This window comes from Geotrypetes seraphini, chromosome 12, assembly GCF_902459505.1.
Source record: "Geotrypetes seraphini chromosome 12, aGeoSer1.1, whole genome shotgun sequence".
NCBI lineage: Eukaryota > Metazoa > Chordata > Amphibia > Gymnophiona > Dermophiidae > Geotrypetes > Geotrypetes seraphini.
In genome coordinates, this window is record NC_047095.1 from 54,034,068 (window position 1) to 54,052,901 (window position 18,834).

General features: G+C 42.6%; 1 protein-coding gene across 1 annotated transcript in view; it reads left to right on the forward strand.

Moving 5' to 3' along the window:
- The window catches only part of C8B (complement C8 beta chain), a 51,263-nt gene extending 34,752 nt beyond the window's left edge, over positions 1-16,511 (forward strand). The window contains exons 8-12 of the mRNA XM_033917031.1: positions 999-1,127; positions 5,154-5,317; positions 10,173-10,326; positions 12,778-12,846; positions 16,318-16,511. Of these exons, the coding sequence (XP_033772922.1) occupies positions 999-1,127; positions 5,154-5,317; positions 10,173-10,326; positions 12,778-12,846; positions 16,318-16,469 (668 nt within the window). The 3' untranslated portion in view covers positions 16,470-16,511. The remainder of the gene's footprint in view (positions 1-998; positions 1,128-5,153; positions 5,318-10,172; positions 10,327-12,777; positions 12,847-16,317) is intronic.
- The last annotated feature ends 2,323 nt before the right edge of the window (positions 16,512-18,834 follow it).

The following is an 18,834-nucleotide window of genomic DNA, read 5'->3' on the forward strand; positions in this document are numbered from 1 at the left end:
ATGGCTCCTCCTGCTGCATATACCAGCATATATAAATGCAATCATGCATACATTTTAGAAAAGACCCTGTATTGAAGTATATTCTTCGCAAATAAGCTTGCCTCAACCTGGGCATCTCAGATCCAAATTCTGTATTCTATGTAAAATGGGGCTTCACCTCTCCATTCAATTTCTTAAGAACATTAGAATAGCCTTACTAGGTCAGACCAACGGAACATCTGGCTCAGTATCCTGTTTCTAATAGTGGCCAATTCAGATCACAAATACTGGAGCAGCAACATTCCAGGGCAAGCAGAAGTTTCCCCCATATCTGTCTCAATAGCAGAGTATGAACTTTTCCTCCAGGAAGTTGTCCAAACATTTTTTTTAAACCCAGCTATGCTAACCGCTGTTACATCCTCTGGCAACAATTTCCAGCAAGGCCATAGCGAGCTACGTGCAGGCAGTGCAAGGGAGGCAGGAGTCCTGTTTACTGCTTTCCCTATTTAGCTGTGATTCAGTGGGCGGGGTAGGAGCTCAAGGGGCGTGTTTCCGGCTCGGAACAGTCCTGACTTCTAGAACTTAGCTATTCTTTGAGCATAAAAATAGTTCTTCCTATTTGTTTTAAAAACGTATTTCCATGTAATTTCATTGAGTGTCGTCTGGTCTTTTGTACTTTTTGAAAGGGTGAAAAATCGATTCACTTTTACCCGCTCTACACCACTCAGGATTTTGTAGACCTCAATCATATCCCCCCTCAGCCATCTCTTTTCCAAGCTGAAGAACCCTAACCTCTTTAGTCTTTCCTCATATGAGAGAACTCCACCCCTTTTATCATCAGGCGCTCTTCTTTGAACCTTTTTTTTTTTTTTAATTCCACTGCATCTTTGTTGAGAAACGGTGATCAGAACTTAATGCTGTTTTGCTATGTTATAGATAGAGAGAGAGAAATGTTGTAATAAGATCCTTGAGAATTCTCTTTTGTACATCAATGTATGAAATTCTGCTATGTTTTGAAGGGTACAGCTTAAGTGATGTCCAGTCCTGCATGCAATTTGGATTCAACATCGGTGCAAATATTGAAGGTATCTACGTGAGTGCCGGGATATCAGTCGGGCAGTGTAAGGCACTTTTAAATGAAATAGGAGGTAAGCAGAGACATAATCTTTCACAAAGAGGCAGGATTGCTGGCTGCCATGGAAACAGACCTGATTGACAGTTTTCATATCCAGAGACTCATAGTAGAGTCGATATGAGTCAGGACTAAGCAATATTTGGCAGAGTTACTTGGAGAAATCTGTGCAGTGCCTGGCTGGTCTATAATTATTCTTACATTTTTTCATTAAAAAGTCTTTATAAAATGTAGTAGCTTAGAAGGGAAATTAGTAATGTTCATTAAGGAAATAGAGCATATTACCAGATAATGCACATTACATGGCAAAATCATGCTTTGCCCTTAATAGACAATTTTTTAGAATAAAACATTTTAAGTAACAATGAGATTCATGCAAAGCAGCTCATTAATATGCAAAACTAATAATACAGCTTGCATTTAACCTTTCAAGCTTCATTTTCTTTCCTTCATGGGAGCATCAGACTGCTAATGTGAGCCTGATGCTCCTGGGAAGCCTCTTAAAGGAGCTGGTGCCTAAAGGCATAATATCACTCAATCCAGTCCCCCAATCGCATAAATCGGAGCCCCCCAAACTTCATTCTGAAACAGAACCCCACCCCGATGCTCTTGATTGTCCCTAGTATCTACATGGCAGGTGTGGGGGGGCAGCAGTGATCTCTGCTTAATCGTGCCCTATTGGTGTCTGGCTTCCAAATGGCAACCAAAGCCCCCTAGTGTTAGTCTTGTTGTACTGGCACTAGGAATTCAAACTGCCAAATAAAGGAACTGCAAAGGAGGAACAAGGGATTATTCTTACCCTTCCAGTAACTACCACAAGACCTAGGTAAGGGTTGGGGAGGATATTGGGAGGGGGGGGGAAACCTGGGGGTAAAGGATGGGGTTCTGCTTCAGTAGGGGGGTTTGAAGATTATGATGGATTGGGGTAGAAGGATTATGCCATCAGTCATGGCCCCTTTGGGAAATATTGAGATGAACTTGGAGCCTACTCTCTGATTTGCCGCAATCAGCAATGCTCAGTGTTCTGGTTATAGCAATGCAATATGTAGTTTACTGTGTATGTCACCATAGTTTAGTAATGACCTTTCTCAATTAATTAACTGTGATTTATAAAAGAATATACTATACAATAATTATTACATCTATATGATAAGGTGTCAGGTCAAAAGCGCGCCGCAACAAAGTCGCGCCCAGACAATTGAGCGCAGCGCGGAGGCACACGCCGCTCTAAATTACTGTTTTTAGTGCTCCGACGGGGGTGTGTGGGGGGGAACCCCCCCCACTTTACTTAATAGAGATTGTGCCACGTTGTGGGGGCGTTGTGGGGGGTGTGGGGGGTTGTAACCCCCCACATTTTACTGAAAACTTCACTTTTCCCCTGTTTTTAGGGAAAAAGTTCAGTTTACAGTAAAATGTGGAGGGTTACAACCCCCCAAACCCCCCATAACGCCGGCGCTATGTCTATTAAGTAAACTGTGGGGGGTTCCCCAACAAAAACCCCCGTCGGAGCCCCTAAAAACTGTTATTTTGTGCGGCGCGCGCCTCCACGCTGCGCTCAATTGTCGGCGCGCGCTTTTGTCTTTCGTGCCGTTGTCTATGAACCATATGATAAATATGCTTTCATTTACTAGCGTAGCATTTTCCCAAGTCAAAAATCACCCTGTGTGTTAGAAACAATCTTGGGTCGGTCCCGCCGGCACTGCGGCCTGACGATGGCCATTTTGTGAGGCCAACCAGTTTATACATATTGCTCGATTCTTTAGGGATGGGAAAAACTTATTGCATGGCAGTAAAGGCAAGTAGTCCTGCGTAAAAGAGAGCACGGAGGAGCTCAGCCTCGCAGCAGGAATCTCTTCCAGCTTTCAAGTAGAGATTTGTTTAGGCTGGATGAGGACCTGGTGAGGTAGTGAGATATGGAGCCCCATATATTAGTAGGGATGGGGTACTCCGCTTTCTCTCCCCTCCTAGGGTTACCACATTTCCCCAAAGGAAAATCTGGAGCTATGCCCCCAGGATTGCCCTAGTTCCACTCTGTTCCGCCCTAGCCCCGCCCTTAGAAGGCATGACATCACGTGCACATCTGAGTGTTATCACTGCGTTGCGTCCTCACATGCACCGATGCCCCTTCCCAACGAAATTTTCACTGGAAGCTTTTAAGCCCGGACAAGGTGCTGGATTATGAAAAGCCGTCCGGACCGCCGGACATGGCTGGGAAAATCTGGCTGTCTGGTAAACCCTATCTCCTCCTCTTCTCACCTCTAATTCCCCCATCACAATCACTTCTACTTCCCAGTTCCCACAAGTAGTGGCAATGCGAGGGTCGGAGGCTCCCCGGGTGATGGCAACCCCCACGTCCTCTTCTCCCACCCCCTGCTCTTTTCCACCCCCTCTTTGCATCACTCCCCCCTCCTCCTTTTTCTGGAGCAAGATGGTAACCCTAAGCTAATCAGTCATGAAAGACAGTGAAAATTCTCTTTTCTCCCAATCCCTCAGCCTAGGGTTACCAGATTTTCGTAATCGAACATCTGGACCCATGGCCATGCCCCTAGGTCCACCCTATTTTGCCCGGCCACAGCACGTTCCGCCCAAGTCAAGACCCGTTCCACCCCCAGACTCACCCCCCCTCAACCTGTTTACTCGTTGTGACAGCATCTAGCAACGAGCAACCCAGTGACACATGGCTCTTATCATAGGTCAAAAACCTCGCTGTGACACCAGAATGTGGAAAAACATTTTTATAATTTTTATGAAATGAGCATCCTATGTCCCATATTAAATGTGAATTTTTTTCCAAAATCTTAATAAACAAACAAATTAAGAATCTCTCTGAACATAGCAAAAAAAAAAAAAAAAAAAAAGCAATGTTGCTAATAAAGGTGGGACAAACTGCCTCAAAGTTACATCTGCACAAATCTAAAGATGAGCTGACCTGTGCAAGGTGGGCTAGTGGGAAGAGAAGGAATGAAAGAGCTGTTTATGTGTGAGGCAGTGGAGGGAGAACAGAGAAAAGCCAGCTCTGTATAAGTGTCTGGATGCAGAAGGAGACAGACAATTTTTTTTTCACCAACTACTATCTTCCAATGGTGCTGGCAGCTGGCAGGACCACAATAGCTGAGGTAGGGTTACCAAACGTACGGAATTCCCTGGACATGTCCTCCTTTTTGAGGACATGTCCAAGGTTCCGGACGGCTTTTCAAAACCCGGCCCTCTATCTGGGTTTTGAAAAGCTCCTGGCAACGATGACTTTGAGGCAGTTTGTCCAACTATCACACCGCCTCTCACCTTTTATTAGCAACACTGCTTTTTTCGCTGTGTTTTCAGATGTTTTCAGTCCGCAAGTTCACTGTGGTACTTAATTTGGTACTTAATTTATTTGTGTATTAAGATTTTGAAAAAAATTCACATTTAATATGGGACACAGGCGACTGATTTCATAAAAATTATAAAAATATTTTTCCACATTCTGGTGTCACAGCGAGGTTTTTGACCTATGATAAGAGCCTTACCCCCATCAGTGTGTCATTACAAAAACTTCAGATTTTTTGACAAAGGGGCTTTTTGAGGTCTTTTCCCCTTGCTGAGTCCACCAGTATGATTTTTTCACTGTGATTTCTTTTGGGGGGTTAACCATTTGTAAGTGATTACACAGTGGTCCTCTTTTTTGCTTTGACTCCTTCTGCATCCAGACACTTTATACAGAGCTGGCTCTTCACTCTGTTCTTCCTCCATTGCCTCACACATAAACAGCTCTGCCATTTCTTCTCTTCCCACTGACGAGCCCACCTTGCAGGTCTAACTGCCACAGAATCCGCGGTGCCAGTGTTTGCACCAGTCTAATGCTGGCTCTGCCTTATGACTACCAAAGTGCTAAGAACAACAGATATCAAGACAAATGAATGCATAATTACAATCAACCAAAAAGCAACTGCTCATTTCAGTATGGAATATAGCACATTTTTGTTATTCTATACATGTAAATTGTCTTATTTTATGCAATTGAATCGACGGAGGCTCCAGCTTAACACCTGACTCCATATTACAGATACTTCCAGCACTAGAACGCACATCGAAGATTTCATAGCCCTTGTCCGAGGAGGAGCGAGTGAACAAATCACAACTCTAGCGTATAAAGACTTGCCAACGCCAGACCTGATGCAAGAGTGGGGCGATGCGGTTCAATACAATCCAGCCATCATCAAAGTGAAAGTAGGCCAATTTAAATGAACGGGGCTTTGTTGCATTTGCCGGGCGGGATCCGCTACCGCGGCTTTGTACAAGGGGCCCTGAAGTTAGCTACATGGTTGTAATTTCTCACGGTTACATGAAACCAAGGTCCTGTTTCACTGCTGGAAATAGTGGCCAAATTCAGAGCACAGAGTTGTTAATGCATATATAATTTTGGGAGGGGGGAGGGGGGGTTGTTCTGTTTCTTTGTCCTTTCGGAGGATTTCCAGCTGTATTTTTATGGGGCACGTTGGTTTGCTGGAGCTGGGAGTGAGGCAGCTTTAAACTTGCCCAGCCCCTCTAGGAGAGAAGGGGTTAACTTAGGGCTCCTTTTACAAAGGTGCGCTAGCGTTTTTAGCGCATGCACAAGATTAGTGCACGCTAGCCGAATAATTACTGCCTACTTAAAAGGAGGCCGTGGCAGCTAGCACACGTGGCATTTTAGCGCGCGCTAGGCGTGCGCTAAAACCGCAAGCACACCTTTGTAAAAGGAGCCCTTTACTATTGCTTTACTATTGCTTTACTATTCTAGTGATAATAATAATAATAACAGTTTATATACCGCAGAACCGTGAAGTTCTATGTGGTTTACAATGATTAAAAGATGGTACACCTTGAGTGGAATAAACAGAGTTAAGAGCTAGTGATTAACAGGTATTGATTAACAATTATTTTGGAGTAAGAATTGTACAGGTCAGCTGCCTGAATGCTTCAGGAACAGATATGTTTTTAGGCGTTTCCTAAATTCCTCATATGTAGTAGGCGTAAGCAATTGATCTAGATCTTTACCCCATAATGCTGCCTGATGTGAGAGAAGGTGTTGATGATGTCTTTTAAGTTTACATCCTCTTACTGGAGGGGAAATAAAGTTGAAGTGTGAGCTTCTCTGCTTTACAATAGTTTTACTATTGCTTTACAATTGCTTTACTATTCTAGTGATGATAGACCTGTTGCAGAACAAAGTGGTTTACAATATTATTATTATTAATAATAAAATAGAATCAAATTAATACAGTATGGAGCTCATAATCAAAAGAGAAAAACGTCCAAAAATCGGCCTGTCGGCATTTGGACGAGCATTACTCAAAAACGTCCAAGTGCCAATAATAAAAACAGGTTTTGGACGTATTTCTAAATGACCTAGGCCTTCATAGTGCCGCTGAAAGACCAAAGCTAAACGGGGCGTTTCGGGAGGCGTGTCGAGGGCGGGAGTTGGGCGGGACGTGGGCTGGCTTAGACGCAGTCGTACAGCATGTATAACTGAAAGTTTTACAACAGAGCCTAGACGGAACCTGGACGTTGTGACTTAGACTATGTAAAACATGGTCTAAGTCACAAAACCCCATCTAAAGTCACCAGATAAGCACTGCAGACACATAAAACAGACCCACACACACTACCCCAGTGATCACCAACCCCACCCCCACCCTAATAAAAATTTTAATCATAACTTTAAAATTCAGCCTCCAGACCATCATCACCTGGTCACCTAGCATAGGAAAGCCTAGTTATCCAGCCCAGAGGCAGCTTAAGTCGTCTTGGGGGTGGGTTAGGGACTCATGGAGAGGAGGACCCATGCTCATAAGCCCCGGTAATCACTGCATTGATACTTAAACATGTGCTTTCCCCTATACACCCCCAAAACCCTTTTGTACTAGCATATAAGTAGCTCCTGCAGCCATAAGGGCTATTGGGGTGGTAGATAAGTGGGTCTAGGGGATTCTGGAGGTGGTTTGGGGGGCTTACCATGACCTATAAGGGAGCTATAGTGAGGAGAAGACATGGCACCCTTTTTGTGAAGTTCACAGCAGTGCCCTGTAAGGTACCCCACTGTTTAGGTGGCATGTCTGGGTGTGCAGTCCATCACTTTGCAGACCCCTCCCACGTCCAACAGGGCTTGTTCTAGGCGTTTTGGACTTGGACGGAAAGTTGGACGAAAATGTGGTATAAAGATGGACGATTTAGCGGCTTGGACGATCAGATCTTCAGGACATATAATTAGACAATTTTCAAAATGAAAAAAAAGGTTGGACGTTTCTTTCGAAAATGTGTCTTAAGCTGTTTTTTTACTTTGGACGACTTGCGAGATGGACGTAAACGGACTTAGACGTCCATTTCGATTATGCCCCTCCACATATTTTGGTAAAAGTAAAACATGGAATAAAACATAAAACAAATGCAATTAATAGTTACCGTAAATGTTTCAATACTTGCTATTAAAGGTGGATCAATGGTGTATCAAAAAGCACAAAGACGGGGAACACTTTGAAGTTATAGTGGCACAAACTGGAATACACACACGACTTATTTAGATGCACTGCACTGCCTCCATTGAATGCACTTAGGGAAAGGGAATGGGGACTTGTACACTACCTTTTTGTCACTTCAAAGTGGTGGGCATTGGAGGATTGACTCGCCCAGGGTCACATGGAGCAGCACTGGGATTTGCTCTCACAACCTCTCGGTGCAGAGACAGCAGCTCAACCAGTGAACCACAGCCCTTCCTAGATCTCATGCGTATTCATTGCATTCAAATTTTAAAGAAGCTATTACCGCTAAACTCACTTTATTCTCACAATATACACCCACAAGAGCCCCCAACACACACAAAATTTACATAACAAATGACACTACGGTCCAAGAAGGTCCAATAGCCTCCTCTTCCAAACTCCGGATGTGGTAACTATCAAGTCTTTCTTCGTCTTAAACAGATGAGCAGGTTATATCCTCGGAGTTGTGTTCCACAGGATTTGTTGTTACATCGTATACATTCAGTTCATTAAACTCCACTGGTCTTTAATCATATCTTACACAGACTTGATAATTACCACATCCGGAGTTTGGAAGAGGTTATTGGACCTTCTTGGACTGTAGTGTAATTTGTTATGTAAATTTTGTGTGTGTTAGGGGTTCTTCTGGGTGTATATTGTGATATGTATTGTGGGATGAAAGGTTTGACATTTGATTTTTTAATTTATATAACACAAATTTAATAATGAAAGAGAGACAATAAAGTGAGTTTAGAGTAATGTGGCGAGCGGCAGTTTACTTACTCTGTGCCAGTTGCATGATAAAAAAAGGTAGATAGGAGAAGGGGCATATTCCCCCAACATCCCCCTGACATCTCCACACACACAGCACAGGGAAGTGGGGGGAGGGGAGGAAAATGATGCTGCACAGGGAAATGGAAGAGGAGGTAATGCTGCTGCAGCTGCTGAATAGGGAAGTGGGGGGAAAGGAAATAACACTGCTGCTGATGCACAGGGAAGTGAAGGGGGAGGGAATGCTGCTGTGGCTGTTGCACAGGGAAGTGGGGGTAGGGAAATGCTGCTGCTGCTGCTGCTGCTCAGGGGGCAGGAAGAGAGACAGAAAGAAAGACAGAAAGCGGGAGGGAGAGAAAAAAAAAGAAAGTTAGACAGCGGGAGGGAGACAGACAGAAAGGAAGAAAGAGACAGGGGCAGGGAGAGAGAAAGAAAGACAGAAGACATATATTCTAGCACCCATTAATGCAACATTCTTAAAGACTAGTATATATATTTTGGATGCACAGTCAGAAGGAAGTGCAACCAGAGACTCATGAAATCACCAAACAACAAAGGTAGGAAAAATTATTTTATTTTTAATTTAGTGATCAAAATGTGTCAGTTTTGAGAATTTATATCTGCTGTCTACATTTTGCACTATGTTTATCTATTTTTCAATAGTTGCTGAGGCGACATTGTATATTTTAAAGTCATCTGCCTTGACATCTTTGAAAAAATCTCCGAATATAATGATAATTAAATATAATGATAATTAATATTTTCTCTACGTACAGTGTGCTTTGTGGGTTTTTTTTATTTTTTGGTTACCATTATGAATTAAGATATTATGTGTACATGAAAAATGACTGAAAGAAATGAGGGGGGGAGGCTGGGCCGGGGCTAGGGGAGATTAAGGGTGGAGCTAGGGCAGGATTGGGGCGGGACTGAAAATTAATAGATGTCCCGTTTTGATGAAAAAAAATAAATGGTCACGTTAGTTTAGAGGTAATAGCTTCTTTAAAATTTGAATACAGAGATTGGCTGAAGCTATTAGGTGAATTATATTTGATTCCAATTACATGCCTAACTGAGTAGTTAGGCATGTATATTCATTGGAGAAATCCTGTAAAGCCGAATGGGTCGTGGCCCTCAAGGAATAAAGGAGGATTGACTTGCCCAGGGTCACAAAGAGCAGCACTGGGCTAGATGGACCCTTGGTTTGACCCAGTAGGGCAACTTTTATGTTAACTTGTGTTTGCCATTTTATGCATATATAATGATTTTTGAAAATCATTTTATTTATGTCTCCTTAAATATGTATTGCAAGCTGACACCTTCCTAATAAAAGTAAGGATGTCACAGGTCTGCATATCACGTGGATGTACGATGCTTTGCGTAAAGAAGCCAAAACAAGTTTCCAATAATAATACATTTGTAGATCATTGCTGATGTCCCATTATGCTATCAAACTCCCTTTCATGGACAGAGATGCTTTTCCTGTTGTTTTTAGTTTTGAGCAACCAGTGTTTATGAGCAAGGGCTGTGACTGGGCAGACCAAGGGAAGGGAATGGGACATGTCTACTGCTTTTTTGCGGTTGCACATTCAAAGTGGTTTGCATTCATACAGGTACTTATTTTGTACCTGGGGCAATGGAGGAGTAAGTGAGTTGCCCAGGGTCACAGGGAGCAGTGCTGGGGCAGCAGTTCTACCGCTAGGCCACTCCTCACCTCCAGACGCCAAATAGCTGCCATTCTAAAAAAAAAAAAAATCATTTTTGACTTTATAAATGGATTCTGTTTCCTGCCCTTGTAGACTGAACCTCTCTATGAACTGGTGACTGCTACTGAGTTTGCAAGTGCAAGCACATTGAAAGCCAATCTAAGGCGTGCCCTGGAGGAGTACCAGGTGGAAAGCAGCTCTTGTCGCTGTGCTCCGTGCAAGAACAATGGCATTGCATATATGAAAGGTAGAATTGTCCATAAACATTTTGCTTAAGATTTCATATGTTTGTTGAAAAATTTAAAAAGCATGGTACAAGTTGCATACAGCAAAGAAAGGGGTTTGTTTTATTTATTTATCCCCGCTCTTATGCAGGGCGAGTTACACCTTACATACATAATATAAAATTACATATAACAAACAAGTCGCATCAACGACAGACATCTCTACAAACACTAAAAACAGTCCAGACAATAGAATACATAAGGTGACCATACGTCCTGTTTTGAACGGAACTGTCTTGTTTTTAGCTTGCCTGTCCCATTTTTAACTCATCTATCCCGTTGTCCCCACGCACAGCTTCAGGACGCCAAAATGTCCTGTTTTCAGAAGGAGCAGGACAGGCGAGCTAAAAACGGGCCGCTGAAGTTTATTTCTCCAAGCCACCGCCGCACTAACATCATCTTCGTGCAGCAACTGCACAAGCCTTCCCCCCCCTCCCCCCCTCCCTGACATCAATTCTGATGTTGGAGAGGAAGTTCCTCTGACATCAGAATTGACGTCAGGAGGAGGGGGAGGCTTGTACAGTCGCTGCACGAAGATGATGTTAGTGCGACGGTGGCTTGGAGAAATATGTGGCGGCTTGGGGGGGCAGGCCAGGAGACAGAATGAAAGACAGAAGGGGGGCGGGAGAGAGAAAGAAAGATAGAAAGGGAGGGCAGGAGCGCGAAAGACAGAAAGAAAGGAAGCAGAAAGAAAGAAAGAGGAAGAAAGGATGCACAGTCAGAAGGAAGTGCAACCAAAGACTCATGAAATCACCAGACAACAAAGGTAGGCAAAATGATTTTATTTTCAATGTTTGAGTACCTGATTGTAGAACCGCTTAGATAACCTTGATAGGCGGTATATAAAAACTAATAAAAACTTGAAAAAACTTGAAAACTTGAATGTAGTGATCAAAATATGTCAGTTTTGAGAATTCATATCTGCTGTCTATATTTTGCACTATATTTAACGGGTTCGGGGGAGGTTCCAGGATCCGGGAGAATCCGGGGGAGGGTCCGGAGGGGGGAGGGGGAGCATCCGGGCAAGTGGGGGTCCGGTCCTATTTTGAGGGGAAAAAATAAATGGTCACGTTATGAATACATCAGTGACCAGCACCCTGCAATCAACAGTCTCCACTCTTCTTCATGTAAATAATCTCATATCCTGTATTTCATCTGACAAAACTAGTACATAAGAACATAATAAATGCCTGCACCGGATCAGACCTGGGGTCCATCCAGTCCAGTGGTCCGCGCACACGGAGGCTCAGCCAGGCTTACCTGGGCGAATACCTTAATCATTTGTATCCCTCAATGTGTCCCGCAAGAAGATGTGCATCCAATTTTACCTTAAATCCTAAAATGGTGGTTTCCTCCACCACATCCTCTGGGAGAGAGTTCCAGGCGTTCACCACCCGCTGTGTGAAGCAGAACTTTCTGACATTTGTCATGGCCTTGACCCCTCTTAGCTTCAGTCCATGACCTCTTGTCCAAGTCACATTTGGTAATTTCTTGAAATTCTGAATATTCTGCTGTTGACGAATATACTCAGGGAGGTTGTTCCATTCCCTGGGCCCAATACAATGGAAGATACTATCCCTGGATGATGTTAACCTTAGATCTCGTACAGATGGAATTTGCAGATCAAAATGGTCCGTGGACCGAAGCAGGCGAGGCGGGTCTCGTGGCAAGATACTCTGGAGCAGGTGTTTGGGAGTCAAATTGTGTACACACATGAAGACGGTTACCAATAACGTATTGCGTATCCTGTCCCTTAACTTCAACCAATACAAACTAATGTAATATTCAGACATATGCTCCCGTCTTCCCAATCTAAACAGAGATGTTAACACTGAATTTTGGTCAACCTGTAGCGTACACAAAGCTAACCCCAGCCCTCCCAGGAACACCAAACTACAATAATCGAGGGCTGATTGCACCATCATCTTTTACTAAGCTGAGTTAAACACTAATGTGCACTTAACACAGCAAAAACAGCCTAATTTGGGGCGTGATAAAGTATTCCACATTAGTTATAGTGTGTGCACGAGTTAACCATGTGGTAATTATTTTTTCTATTTATTGTTTTGAGGGGGCATGTCAGGGATCAGTGTATGTTAGAGCAATGCCAAATTTATATAAACCTTTGCACAAAATGGACTTTGGGCCAAAGTTTATTACCGCAAAGTGTACTTTTGTGTGAAATGACTTCACAAAAGTGCACTTACACAAAACACATGCACTTTGGCGTTTTGTTTTGGGAATTTTTTTTTTTTTGCATGTTTCTGGGTGCTTTGCATTATTTTATGTATGAAGCGTACTTTTATAAAGTTACTTCAAGCGTTAATACATAGAGCCCTAAAGACCTCATTCATGGGAGAAAAGAGTGGAGTCGAGTCCTGTTCTAGAGCTAATGGAGGTGCTCTTTTCTGTAGAAACTCGTTGTGACTGTATTTGTCCAGTAGGATTCCAGGGGACAGCCTGCGAGAGAACACGAAGGAAAGGTATGTGGCAGGAGAGATAACACGCAATATTAGAATGATAAAAAGCATTTCCTCATGTCTGTCATGTCAGTTAGGGATGGGCTGTAGTTTGAAACAAATGTCGTTCACCAATAAGATTGCACACTATCTATATATATAGGGATGAATTCTGCATATGGTGCTGTTAGGTAGAACAAAACATCTCCAAGAATAAGACGCCAGAAATAGAAGAAACAGAGTGGACAGCAGACCAATGGAAACAATCACCAGTCAGGTTTTATTGGACAATGCTGTGGTAAAAGCATAAATGACCCACGAGTTGTGTTTCTGCCAATAGGCCTGCATCAAGAGTCAGTTTCTATATATACATATTATCGATGTATGTACTAGTAGATTTTATGTGTTTATTCTGTTATTTTTATTTAGCTTGACTCTTGATGCAGGCCTGTTGGCCAAAACACAACTCTTGTAGGGTCATTTATGTTTTTACCACAGTGTTGCCTAATAAAGCCTGACTGGTAACATAGTAAATGATTGTTTCCAAGTTTCACATTGGTCTACTGTCCACTCCATTTCTTCTGCTGCTGACAGATGCCAGTAAGATCTGCACAAAACTTGTAGTCTATAAAGGGCGTCCAACTTTTATGGAATACTAGCATAGCGTACACATGTGGGTCGTACCTAATTTGGGTTGCCAGACTTATACCTGGTTCTAATAAGAACATAAGAATAGCCTTATTGGGTCAGACCAATGGTCCATCAAGCTCAGTAGCCCATTCGCATGGTAGCCAATCCAGGTCACTAGCACCTGGCCAAAACCCAAGGAGTAGCAACATTACATGCTACCAGTACAGGGCAAGTAGTGGCTTCCCCCATGTCTTTCTCAATAACAGACTATGGACTTTTCATCTAGGAACTTATCCAAACCTTTCTTAAAACCAGCTACTCTATCTGCTCTTACCACATCCTCTGGCAATGTGTTCCAGAGCTTAAACTATTCTCTGAATGAAAAAAATTTCCTCTTATTGGTTTTAAAAGTATTTCCCTGTAACTTCATTGAGTGTCTCCTAGTCTTTATAATTTTTGATGGAGTGAAAAATCAATCCATTTGTGCCCGTTCTATTCCACTCAAGATTTTATAAATTTCAATCATATCTCCCCTCAATCATATCTCTTTTCCAAGCTGAAGAGCCCTAACTGTTTTAGTCTTTCCTCAAACGAGAGGAATTCCATCCCCTTTACTATCTTGGTCACTCATCTTTGAACCTTTTCTAGCACCACTATATCTTTCTTGAGATAAGGAGACCAGAATTGAACACAATACTCCAGATAAGGTTGTACCATGGAGCGATACAGGGGCATTATAACATTCTTAGTCTTGTTAACCATCCCTTTTTTAATAATTCCTAGACCACTAGGGAATCCCCAGTAAGAGCCCGGGAAACTGTCATATGGGGGTCTGGGAAGGTAGAGTGACCAGATGCTAGGGTCCACCTTGGGGGTTAGCACCTAAGAAAGGGATCTGGGTATCATTGTAGACATTATGATGAAACCTTTCGCCCAATGTGTGGCGGTTGCCAAAAAAGCAAACACGATGCTAGGAATTATTAAAAAAGGGATGGTTAACAAGACTAAGAATGTTACAATACCTCTGTATCTCTCCATGGTACGACCTCATTTGGTGTATTGCTTTCAGTTCTGGTCTCCTTATCTCAAGAAAGTTATAGCAGCACTAGAAAAGGTTCAAAGAAGAGCAACCAAGATGATAAAGGGGATAGAACTACATTCACATGAGGAAAGACTAAAAAGGTTAGGGCTCTTCACCTTAGAAAAGAGAAGGCTGAGGGGAGATATGATTGAAGACTATAAAATCTTGAGTGGAGTAGAATGGATACAAGTGGATCACTTTTTACTCCGTCAAAAAGTTGCAAAGACTAGGGGACACTCAATGAAGTTACAGGGAAATACTTGTAAAACCAATAGAAACATAGAATATGACGGCAGAAAAGGGCTATAGCCATCAAGTCTGCCCACTCTAATAACCCACCCCCTGTCTTTACTCCCTTAGAGATCCCACGTGAATATCCCATTTTCTCTTAAAATCTGACACGCTGCTGACCTCAATCACCTGCAGAGGTAGACTGTTCCAATGATCGACCACCCTTTCTGTGAAGAAGTATTTTCTGGAATCACCATGAAATTTCCCTCCCCTGATTTTCAGCGGATGCCCTCTGGTGGTCGAAGGACCTATAGGACAGAAGATATCATCTTCCACCTCGATACAGCCCGTAACATATTTGAACATCTCAATCATGTCCCCCCTCTCTCTTCGTTCCTCTAGTGAGTACAGCTGCAATTTATTTAGCCTTTCTTCATACGTGAGATCCCTGAGCCCCGAGACCATCCTGGTGGCCATTCGCTGAACCGACTCAATTCGCAGCACATCTTTCCGATAGTGTGGTCTCCAGAATTGAACACAATACTCCAAATGAGGTCTCACCATGGATCTGTACAGTGGCATTATCACTTCAGGTCTCCTGCTGACAAAACCCCTACGGCTACAACCCATCATTTGCCTTGCTTTGGAGGAAGTATTTTTTCACTCAGAGAATAGTTAAGTTCTGGAACGCGTTGCCAGAGGTTTGTGGTAAGAGTGGAGAGCATAGCTGGTTTTAAGAAAGGTTTGGACAATTTCCTGGAGGAAAAGTCCTTAGTCTGTTATTAAGACATGGGGGAAGCCACTACTTGCCCTGAATTGGTAGCATGGAATGTTGCTACTCTTTGGGTTTTGGCCAGCTACTAGTGACCTGGATGGGCCACCATGAGAACGGGCTCCTGGGCTTGATGGACCATTGGTCTGACCCAGTAAGGCTATTTGTATGTTCTTAAAGTTCAAGTTATTAATTTTCCATCAGTCTTAGCTTGATTCATTCCTAAACTAATTAAAAGTCCATGTGAAGTGATTGAACCCAGGGATACTTATTCTTTGACCTAATGAAGTAAATCTAGCCCCGACCTGTGCCCAGCTCGAACACCTGAACAATGTTTTGTATGCCCTGATGAAGGGTTCCTGACCCAAAGAGCTAGCTAGTTCCCAAAGTCTGTAGGAGAGAAATCAGGGTTATGCACAGATTTATTCAGATTATGTTGCCCCCCTCCCAGGGGTTTGGAGCCTAGGCAATGAGATGTATTGCCAGTGAGTTTATGGAAAGCATCTCCTCAATGTTTCTTTTCCTTAAAGTTTGAAAAATTGGGTTTTGAAAAATAAAAGTTTTATAAATGATTTGTAGAATTTGTAATTTTTTATGCAACATAATTGATGGTGAATTTATGTATTTTAAGAAATATGTTTTATATTATTTATGAGGTGCCATAAACCCTATTTAGGAGATGAAAAGAAATACTAGAATTTGTACATGTAAATTAAATTAATGTGCATTATAACATAGAAATTTATCAAGTAGCATTTTGAGATTTGTCTTTCTTTTCCAGATATTAGTATTAATGGGAACTGGGGCTGTTGGTCCAGTTGGTCTTCATGCTCCAGTGGAGAACAAAGGAGAAGCAGACAATGCAACAACCCTGCTCCCGAAAATGGTGGTGAAGGCTGCAAAGGCCTGGGTACTGAAATTAATAGCTGTTAGTGTAATTAAAAATATTGAAATAAATAATAATTATAACCATGATGCACATGAATGTTGTTAATAGCCTGACAATTCATCAGAGGCCAATTATTATAGTTGGATTGTCTAGGATCATAGAAACAAGAGAAAGAGTTGGGCCTAGTTCAACTTTACTTTAGGGACCCTTTTAGTATACTGCAGTAAAATCTCCAGATAGCACTATTTGTATTGCTGGTTGTGAGTTAACGCTCAGATTAACACATAATACCTGCTCCCAGTTATTGCCGAAGCACTCCTGGATTCTGTAAAAGTCACCCTAATTGGGCATGAATCCAAGATCAATGCACAAAGTAATTAATGAGCCATTAACAATTATTGATGTTAATTGCCACTAATTAGGACTCACTGGCAGGTCTGCCTAAGCAGTATTCTATAACGCTGCATGCCAAAGGGTCTCGTGCGCAACCTAAAAGGGGACGTGGCCAAGGAAGGGGCATGGGCAGGTCAGAGGTGTTCCGAAAATTTTGGTGCAGCTTTATAGAATACGTGGGTAACATACCCAACTTATGCACCAGGATTTACATTAGGGTCATAGGGCAAATGCCTCGAACCCAGAGTTTAGCACATGAATTCATGCTATGTGCCATTCGATGAAGGGCGCTCAACCTGGAGCACACTTTATAGAATAACACTAAGCATCAATGAGCACTAAGCTCTGGAGAGCCTAGAGCATGCATGGATGTATGCGACATCCTCCACACATGTTCAGATGCCCTCCAGATATGGCCGGAGCTCGTCGGGGTTTTCCAAAACCCAGCCACATGGTTGGGTTTTGGAAAGTCCATCAGGAACCCGGACAGTCCTCTAAAAAGAGGGCATGTCCGGGTTTTCTTGGATGTCTGGTAACCCTAAGCTGAGCAAGAGTCCTCTAGTGGGGGGGGGGGGGGGGTGTTGCTTCAATATCACTTATTCAATAGTGAGAGTCAGGCAAGATCTGCAGGATTTAGCAATTGAAAACACAGCATTGAAGCAGCACCCTCTACTGGCAGCAACAGAGTTGGAGGTCTCCCACTCAGTTTAGAGCAGTGGTCTCAAACTCAAACCCTTTGCAGGGCCACATTTTGGATCTGTAGGTACATGGAGGGCCTCAGAAAAAATAGTTAATGTCTTATTAAAGAAATGACAATTTTGCATGAGGTAAAACTCTTTATAAATCTTTCGTTTTGGTTAAGTCTTAATAATAATAATGTAATTTATAGCTAAAGAGACATAAGATCAAGAAACTGTTTTATTTTACTTTTGTGATTATGATAAACATACCAAGGGCTTCAAAATAGTATCCAGGCCATGAGTTTGAGACCACTGGTTTGGAGGGAATTGTGGCATTATGTGTTTAATAAGGTACAGTAAAAAGGCCCCTTAGCCTTATGGTAAGTAATTTTATCACAGAATCCATAAGCTTTCAAGGCAAACATAGTCACTGCCCCTACTTTATAAAGGCAACAGAGGAACGTATAGACCTTTAAAAATAACCATTACAAGAACTCCCACACAAAGTTATACTTGTTCCAAGGCAAGGGTAACCCCATAAATGTATGTGGCAGTGGAAATTGATCAGATGCATTTCAGTGTGAATTATAAAATATACAAAAAAGTGAGGCGTGGAGGGAATCAATCCGCTAACAAGATCTACTTACTCTCCACTTAATCAATTATGTGAACGCCAGGCACCTTTACAAATGAATGAAAAAGCCTCAGGTCTTAGGTGAGCAAACCACTTACAGCTCTACCCCACTGCTGACATCATTGGCATAAAAAAAACTTTCATCAAATGGGTATGTTTAATTTCAAAAGGAGAAAAAAGTTTTAACATCAAGAAACCAAAGAACACAAAAATAGCATTGGTCCTTCTTTAGACAGTCAACGTTTCATGAGGGAAACCACTTCTTCAGGACTGCTGGACTTTAGTGATTATCGATCGTTGTGAGCTCTTAACTTTTCTTCCTGTTCATTCTAGTTATCTGTACTTTATTTCTTAAATAGTGTTCACCCTGTCATGTTCCTAGTAGAAGGTAGCTTGCTAATCCTCTATGTTGCTACTTCCCCTGTGTGTTGAATTCTTAGGTAGTCTGCAGAAAGGATGGTCTTTATCCTTTTCTTGAACTTTCTGGTGCCCCTTTCCAGTTTTAGGCCTAGATTCACTAAACTTACCTTAGGGATCCGATCCGCAGCCGAGTCTTCGCAGGCGACCGATTCAACAAACCTCCTCATACAAATTAATGCAATCAGAGGCACGCCCCACAGCGACTGCACGGATCGCTGCTGAGTGATCCAGACACATGTGCAGGCCATCTTCTTTGCCTGTAGATCAGCGGTCTCAAACACG